At 45.0% G+C, this 8772-nt stretch overlaps 1 protein-coding gene across 2 annotated transcripts; it reads left to right on the top strand.

Moving 5' to 3' along the window:
- Positions 1 to 8063, top strand: TBXT (T-box transcription factor T). Of its 2 annotated transcripts, none has more exons than XM_014266633.3 (8): positions 1 to 330; positions 442 to 706; positions 1190 to 1324; positions 2071 to 2132; positions 2227 to 2288; positions 3206 to 3382; positions 4625 to 4754; positions 6040 to 8063. In XM_014266633.3, exons 1-8 carry the CDS (start codon positions 125 to 127, stop codon positions 6302 to 6304), a joined length of 1302 nt encoding a protein of 433 aa, XP_014122108.1. In that variant the 5' UTR covers positions 1 to 124; the 3' UTR covers positions 6305 to 8063. The 2 variants fall into 2 exon arrangements, with proteins under 2 accessions (XP_014122108.1, XP_014122107.1); XM_014266632.3 differs by having other exon boundaries at positions 4622 to 4754; positions 6040 to 8062.
- Positions 8064 to 8772: the final 709 nt, after the last annotated feature.

Below are 8772 nucleotides of genomic sequence, written 5' to 3'. Positions count from 1 at the left end.
GGGGGGGCGTTTATGGCGGGCTATAACAGCGGCCCGGGCGCTGAGGGCGCGGCGAGGCGCCCTGGGCCCGGCTCGGTTCCGCTGCGGCCGTGCCAGCCAGCAGCCCCGTGGGCGCGGGGCCGGGATGAGCTCCCCCGGCGCGGAGGGCGCGGGTAAGCCCCCGCAGTACCGCGTGGATCACCTGCTGAGCGCCGTGGAGAGCGAGCTGCAGGCGGGCAGCGAGAAGGGCGACCCCACGGAGCGGGAGCTGCGCGTGGCGCTGGAGGACAGCGAGCTGTGGCTGCGCTTCAAGGAGCTCACCAACGAGATGATCGTCACCAAGAACGGCAGGTAGGGACGGGCCCCCCGGGCCGCCTGCGCTGCCTCCCCGCCCCGGCCCCGGGCGGCGCGGGGGTCCCGGCGGCGGGACAACCCCCCTCGCGCCTCCGTGTCGCCCCGCAGGAGGATGTTCCCGGTGCTGAAGGTGAGCGTGTCGGGGCTGGACCCCAACGCCATGTACTCCTTCCTGCTGGACTTCGTGGCGGCCGACGGGCACCGCTGGAAGTACGTGAACGGGGAGTGGGTGCCCGGCGGGAAGCCGGAGCCGCAGGCGCCCAGCTGCGTGTACATCCACCCCGACTCGCCCAACTTCGGTGCGCACTGGATGAAGGCGCCCGTCTCCTTCAGCAAAGTCAAGCTCACCAACAAGCTCAACGGCGGCGGGCAGGTAAATGCCGGCACCGGGACCTGCTCTCTTCTTACTGCTCGTCCTCATCCTTACCAAATATGTTGGGATGAGTCGCGCTTCTCCCTGCCCCCGCAATTCATTCATTCATTCAGGAGAGCGTCTCCTTCCACCGAGGATGAGTGCCTTGATGTTTTATCACTTACTCTTTTTTGAAAAGCTCTTTCTGGTCTGAATATTTGCTAGTGTCAGTGGTGTGGTAGGTGAATTTTCTAAGGCTGAGTTATCATTGATGCATTTGTGACTCGGTGAGTGCTTTGTCAAGGGATGAGGATAACTTGTGCAGAAAGTTGTATCTGTCCTCGTTGTGCCTTTCCTTCTCTCACAGCTTCAGTTTTAGGCTTTTTTCGTACTTACTGCTTTTTCCGCCTCTGATGGAATGATGGATACTTTAAAGCTTGAGTGCCCTTTGTGCCTGGCAGCATCTGCCGCCACTGTGTCGCTGCTCACCTACTCTGTTCGCAGATCATGTTGAACTCCCTGCACAAGTATGAGCCGCGGATCCACATCGTGCGAGTGGGTGGCCCGCAGCGGATGATCACCAGCCATTCCTTCCCAGAAACGCAGTTTATAGCTGTGACAGCCTACCAGAACGAGGAGGTAAGCACAGCGGGGAAGGGAGGCTGCCACTACCGGGAGTTTCCAGTAGCAAAGCATGCATGTTACAGAGCAAAATAATGGCTCTCCTTTTGCGTTTCTCACTTCTTCCCATGCATTTTTTGAAGCTAAATATAAAAGATTAAATTAATGCATGTTAAAAGCCCTATGAATGAGTTACAGAACAAAGTTTTGAGCATTGTTTGTCTCAATATATACTGCAGATTCATTATGGAGGAGTAATTTTAAAAGACTCTCTGGGGGCAAACAACTATGGTAGAATAAACAATGGTCATTTTGAGCTACACAGTGAAATGACTGTACCATTTCTGGAGCAGCCCTTTTTCTGTTACTCAAATGCATGTGTGTGTTGAATGAAGTTGTAATTATCATGTTTTCTGAGATTTCTTTGATGTCCAATCTGCTCTGGTTTGAAATGTGAAGATTTTTATAGCTATTTAGTTTACTACCTTTCTTAGGTGTTTCCTTAGATGATTAATAAACTTAGGCTATTCGGTGTTTCAGAATTTGGCAGAGAGACTAACTCCTAGTGCTTTGATAATACTTTGATAAGACCCTTAAGGAGCTGTTTAATTCATGCCCATCAGTTGCTTTTATGGGCCTACTTTTGTTTCTTAAAAAATGTGTGATTTTACTAACTTCTTTGGATAGTCCTAGTTCAAATCCTAATATCAGTGTGATAATGAATGGTGGTACATGTGAATAAAGATATTTGTTGTTGTTTTTAGATCACAGCTTTAAAAATTAAATACAATCCGTTTGCAAAGGCATTTCTTGATGCAAAAGAAAGGTGAGACATTCTAAATTCTAATTCTTATCTTGGATTTTTAAGATAGATTTTTGAAGACAAATTCTTAACTGACACAACATGGTTTCTTTTATAGGAGTGATCACAAAGACATGATGGAAGAAGTGGGGGACAACCAGCAGTCTGGGTATTCACAGTGTATGTTTCCTTTCATTGAGCCTCATGAGCATGACTTTGATTTCTTCCATCTACTTTGTGTGAAGTTAAGCTAAACTTTGAGGCCAGTGCTTGGTAGCTGGCTTGTTAGCTCATAGAGAGAGCGATGTTACCAATCTCTGTGGTTGTGGTTCATGCATGTTGATGTTTGTATAAACACTATAATCTCTGTGTGTGGTTAGGATTTATTGCATTCAAAAGCATTTAATAGAATCCTGCAGAGTTGCCTTTGTGTCCAAAAAGACATCTGCTTTCTTGTACAAGGACAGTAATGTTCACATGGACATAGAGACAAAAGTTTATTTCATAAAATTTATTGGGATAGTACTCATGTTTTAATTACTCTAAGAAAATTATGGGCATTTGCTTGAAGAAGTTATTTCGGACGATTGAAAAGCAGTTGTGTCTTAATGATTTCTGCTTTTACAAATTGACAACAAAATGTAGCCTAAAAAGGATGGGAGAGTGGATTTGCAGCAGGAATTCTTTTGTTTCAGAGAACATACTTAATTTTTGAGAAGAGTTCTTAGCAGTCTGAGAAACTTCAGAGCTTAGCTGTAGATTGAGACCCCCAAAGAGCAGTTTAAAACTGAATACTATGCTAACAATTACTGAGCACGCACTACCTACATATGGGAGGGTTTAGTTTCAGTGTTTCCTTACTGTGGTTGTGGTTAAATGGTGATGTAAAAAACAAGTTAGCTTGACACAAGACTTTTTCTGAGCTGCTGTCTGATTTTCTTTCGTAAGAGCATTTATCCAAGTTGTAACGTTTTTCAGCTGTGTTGAAACTGTTTCCTTTGCCGAGCGCGCATTTCCTCGCTGTCACTTGTCTCGTGGCTGTGGCTCTGTGCCCGGCTGCCCCGGCCAGCCCTCTGACCGAGCTCTCGCTCCCCCAGTAGGCAGCTGGCTCATTCCTGGCGGCGGGGCTCTGTGCCCCCCGGCCGGTGCCCACGCGCAGTTCGGAGCCGGGCTCTCGCTGTCCCCTGCCCACAGCTGTGACAGGTTCTCCTCGCTGAGAAGCCACCGCCCCGCGCCCTACGCCAGCCCCTACTCGCACAGGAACAGCTCCCCAGGTAAGGCTGAGCTCAGGGAAAGGGGGCCCTGAGCCCAGGACATGCTCCCAGGGCCTTTGGAACTGGGGGTCTGATTTTAGCAGCTTATCTGACCTGGGGCTGTGGTGAGTGTCTGTCTGTGAATGTCCCATCGCTGCATAGATTGAAACAATGAGGAGCCGAGTAAACTGCAGAGCTTTTAGAAAAGATGTGCTCAGAGGTCGCCAAATATCATAAGACTTAATATCTCAGGCACCAGGTACTTAAGGGTGAAAAGGGAATTTTTAACTGTGGGGTGGTTTTTTTCTTTCTTTTTTTTTTTTTTTTCATTTCTTTTGGCAGAGAAGAATGGTTAACGATTTTAGCTTTCAGGCTGTATAGATATTGAAGGTTCCCATTTAAAAAATATGTATTATCTTGAATTATGAAGTAATAGATGGGCTTTCAAATGCAGCCTGACCAGTCTTGTATGTAGCTTTGTAGTTAATTTTGAAGTGGAAAACGAACTTTCTGTGAACTTTTCTTGTAAATTTTGGAAGTTTTCTTGTAAATCTTGGAAATTTTGCACAAGACTTATAGGATAAAAGAACAAAACCTCTCTGGTATTCTTTCTTGTCCTCAGCAAAAAACTTCCTTCCCTGAGCTAGCTACCACAGCAGCTTCTTTCTGACCATGGGTAGCTGTATGGGATTCCCTTTATAGCTTCCTAGTGCCCCTGCTGTGTGGGCCAGCCAGTTTGGGTCACAAGCCAAGCAGTCTAAGCCACACTCCAGTCACTCCTGATGGTGCCTAAGGCAGGTTTCAAGGGGGCATGCTTGGCTCAAAACTGGGATGCGTGATCCAGTGGTAGCCTCGTTATCCAGCTTTGCCAGACTGTTACAGCCAGTGTAGGTGATGGAGATGGAAGGTCTCCAGGTGACAGTGTAAATAAAGAGCTCTCCTTTTCCCACTGACTGTGTAAAATGGCATGTGCTGAATCAGCACCTGGCTTGCAGACAGCCTTTGGCCATAGGCCCTTCACAGAAATAAGATTTTGCAGTTATGAGTGGAGCAAAACAATACATCAGAGCAATGCCTATAATGGTGTGAGCTTGACACAACTGGTTACTGGCTTTGTTTTTTCTGTGTGTGTAATATTGTTTTTATTTTTTTTTCCAAGGTAGTAGTGGGGAAGGGTGGTTTAAACCTCTTCATTGCACTTGAATACAAGATTGATATTTGGCCTGATTCCAGTGTTTATAAGAGATTGTGTTTTCCCAGCAGCCTATGCTGACAACTCCTCTGCCTGCCTGTCCATGCTGCAGTCCCACGACAACTGGTCTTCTCTGGGAGTTACTACACACACAGCCATGCTGCCCATGGGGCACAGCACTGGCACAGCTACCAGCTCCAGGTAGGAGTCCAGCCCTCAAATCCCTATATTGGTAATTTCTAGGAAGAAAAGGCTGAAAAAGGAGGTACAGAGTCCCCAGCATATTAGAAGTCATTTTGGCCATTGGTATGAGCTATTAGCACTCTGTGGGGCACTGAGAAGGACTGTCCACAAGGAAAACAGCTTGAAGAAACAGATTTTTTTCTTTTTAATGTTTTGGTTCTAAACATGTAGATACCTATGACAGCAGTATTTGATAAATTAAGGATTGCAAATTGCTTAGACAAACATAGATTGAATTTGAGGATGCTCTCTTAAGCTTCATCTCTATTATGCATAATGGTGTTTAAAAAGTTTTTTTCTTGATCCCTTCCATTTTGGCTGGTCACAGCTTTCCCGGACATCTCCATAAACCTTTATTCTGCTAAAAATGATGGAGCAGTGAACTGTAGTGTGGAGAAGGAGTTGGGGCAGTAATTCTTTACTTAAGCATTGACACACTAACCAGCATAGCATGGGATTGTACATGGGGTGAAAGTCTTTGATATTTTGTGATCATAAAAAAAGAATCTTTCCTCCTTTTTGTGCTTATTACCTTAATTAAACTTTGGAATCCTTTAGCAAAAATTCAGCTTGCATTTAGTCCTTTAGAGCTAAACTTGAAAATTCAAAGAGCTGCAGAAAAGATGGTAAAATTTTTGCTGTGAACTACAGATGGACAAGATTTGGACCTCTCTTTTAGCAATTCAGACCTACCATTCTGTTCGTGGAAAGCATTTTTGCATTTGAACCATGTACATGGATTCTTAACTGTTAATCAGGATACGTATGATATGTATGATATAACTCATACTACCCAGTATGAGTTAACTGTATTGCTGAACATATTTTTAGTTCTGAACATAGATTAATTGAGTAAAAAGATCCTTCTAGCACTTCTTTCTCTGATCTGATCCCCAGGAATTTGCAAAGTTCCCGGAGTTTCAGTTTCTGCACTGAGTTGTTCAGGAGGTAAAACCAGTAGAAATGGAACTTTGAAACCTCAGGGAAGGCATTTCTGCCACCCCTGTTGTCTAACCCCCTATCTGTTGGAAAATAGCGAAGTTCAGTTTATTTGTGGGGGTGCCATGAACACAAATTCTGCCTGGGGGTCCTTCCTGCCTCGCAGTGGCTGGGAACTGCCTAGAGAGTGTCACTGCTTGCAGCAGAAGGACCTGGTCTGGGGGCTGTGCTGTGAGCTGAGGAGCTGCCAGCAGGCCCTAGAGTCACTAGTAACTGCTTTTCTCTGTGCCTTTCCCTCCTGCAGCCAGTACCCCAACCTGTGGTCGGTGAGTGGCAGCAGCATCACGCCGGTGTCGCAGCCGAGCGGGATGTCCAACGGGCTGAGCTCGCAGTTCCTGCGGGGCTCTCCGGGACCCTACTCGGCCCTGCCCCACGCCGTGCCCGCCGCCTCCTCTGCCTCGCCCCTGTACGACGGCACGGCCGCCGACCTGCCCGACAGCCAGTACGACACCTCTGCACATGCCAGGCTGGCACCCACGTGGACACCTGTCACCTCCCCTTCCATGTAAACACAGGCCTCTTCCTCTGAGACACTGCTAGCCACCAAATTGTGTTAGCTGCTCAATCCTCAAGGAGGAGAAAGAGGAGACGTGAAGGAAATGGCAACCAAAAAGCATCTGTACTGCTCTGCACAGAGCATCCACATTGTACCTCTTATAGTGAACTGTGCATCACTGACTTCATGTAGAGTTTACAAACCTGGTGAGTGTGCAATTCTGAGAGCAGATTCACTGCTTTTGATATTTTTTTTCTTTTTTAAAGTTTGATAGACCTAAGTTTTTAGATTTTTACTTGGATTCCAAATTTCTTGGTGTTCTGATATATTTGGACCTGAAATTTGGCATCATTCTTGAGTAAGTTACTCCTAACTGTTTTTCAGTTATTTTTAAATGGCAAACTTAGCTATAGTCATGAGAAGATTTTTATTAACCATCTAGTTAGAAGCATTCTGAAATATGCACAAATGTAGCTGCGGAGTGAAGTTTTTGGAAAATCATGTGCACTAACACGTATTTGCTTCACAAATACGTTGTGTTCTTAACTGTATGCTTATCTTTCTTGCTGCTGAATTTATGTTGAGACAATCTTTGAGAACTATGTTCTTCCCAATAAAAACAGTATTAATGTTTGGGCTAAAAAGTTTTACCCAAAAGACTTCTTTAGGAGGTAAGTTTTGCTGTTTGATCATATAGGTTTCAAATACCCACCAGCTTAGCTAAACATCTCATTTTCAAACAGCATCTAATTTATCCAAAACATTTTGAATCATTGGAAATACATCACTTGATAGGGTTTTTTTGCATCTTTGGCTCAGGCCTCAAGAGAAGGAATTCAACACCTTGGGGAATCATTCTAATTTATTTTATTTCAGTCTTGTACTCTGATCTGTATTTATTATTTGGTAAGTTACAACTTTATCTTCTACATGTTAAGATATGTAAATAATCCCTCAACCTACAGTGTACTCTTTTAAGACAATCATATGTGGGATGTGTCACCCCATGGCACACAGAACATCATGGGTGTAAGTAGTTAACTTACTGGAAGAGGGACATCTGTAGTTGCCAAGGTTTTGGCACAAAAGTGCAGATGTACTAAAATTTAAAACACACTGACTGCTTGACTTGTTAGAAGAAACAGGTCTTGATAAAATACTTGCTTCATCACTGATATGAAGTAATGTGATCCAAATTCATGATGCAGTCTTAACTCAAAACATTGGCTGAAAGTGTGCCCTTTGACATTCAGTGTCTCTCTGTCTCCCACTGAATCTGGCAAATACATATCCTGATGAAAATGAGTTCTTTTGCATAAGCCATAATAAATACCTTGTATAATGAAGTGCCTAATATAACAAAACAAATTCTGTATCAGGGAATTCCTTAAATAACTCATTGATGTGTGCTTATGTGCTACAGTGGCAGCTTTAAGATGAAAAAGCAAGTATTTGCCACCATTTTGGTCTGTTTGGTACCCTTTGGGCAGGTTCCTGCACCTAGGAAAGTTTTGGCGGGGCTTGTTCCCTGCAGAGGCAAATCTCCCAGAGGTACTCCAGGACACAGCACCAGAAGTGGATGGCTGCACAGCCACATCCTCTGTCAATATGTAAATAGTGATCTAAGTGCTCCTATTTTATTGTGAAGGTAAATTGTGTAAATGATGTAAGTGCATTATTATTTAGACTATTTTGTAGAAATTAGCAGCATCTTTCAATGTGAGGTTTTTATACTTGTATTTTGGAAGTATAATTTAAGTTAAAAAAAAAAAGTAAAGATTCTTAAGAAAAACCCCATGCTTGATTTTCAGTTTGTGGGGGTGGTGGGAAGGGTGAAACAAAAGCACATCAGCCATATTGAACCTACAGTGTGCCAACCTTCCACTGAGTGGTTTCACAAATGATTCCTGCTGCATGTCACCTTCTGTCTGTGGGCGAAAGTTCAAACAGTTCTCATCCCCTGCTTTCTCAACCCCCGTGTGTTTCTCCCTTGTTTTGGTAAATCCTTGACTGACTGCTCTTCAGGTGGTTGCTGCATTTGGTGCTGGGTGGAAGCTCTTTTCCTACAGTGACCAGTTTCTAGCTGGGGCTGGATGCAAGGCTGGGACCTGCTGTGTTAGACCTTGATAACCAGATTTTCAAGAGTGTTTCTGAGTCCCTGCCCCCAGCCATAAATGCCAAGCTGCTGCCTGGTCCTTTCAGCTACTTCATGAGTCTGTTACCAGCTTATCAGCACTGCCCTGGCTCTGTGTGAGAGTCTGTTACCAGCTGAGCACACACATGCCACTTCTGAGAGCTGACCTGGGGGGAGCCAGCTTTATCCCTTGCCCCAGAGCTGTGTCCCCAAAGCAGACATGTCAGGGGAAGAGGATGATCAATTTTGGGAAAGCCCTTGGTGTCCCCAGCGTGGGAGAGCTCTAATATAGTTCTGTGCCAGAAATGAGAGATGAATGGGACATTTTTGGTCTTCAGGTTGCTGTT

This window comes from Zonotrichia albicollis, chromosome 3 (genome assembly GCF_047830755.1).
Source record: "Zonotrichia albicollis isolate bZonAlb1 chromosome 3, bZonAlb1.hap1, whole genome shotgun sequence".
Lineage (NCBI taxonomy): Eukaryota > Metazoa > Chordata > Aves > Passeriformes > Passerellidae > Zonotrichia > Zonotrichia albicollis.
This window is presented reverse-complemented; position numbering and strand designations above follow the sequence as displayed.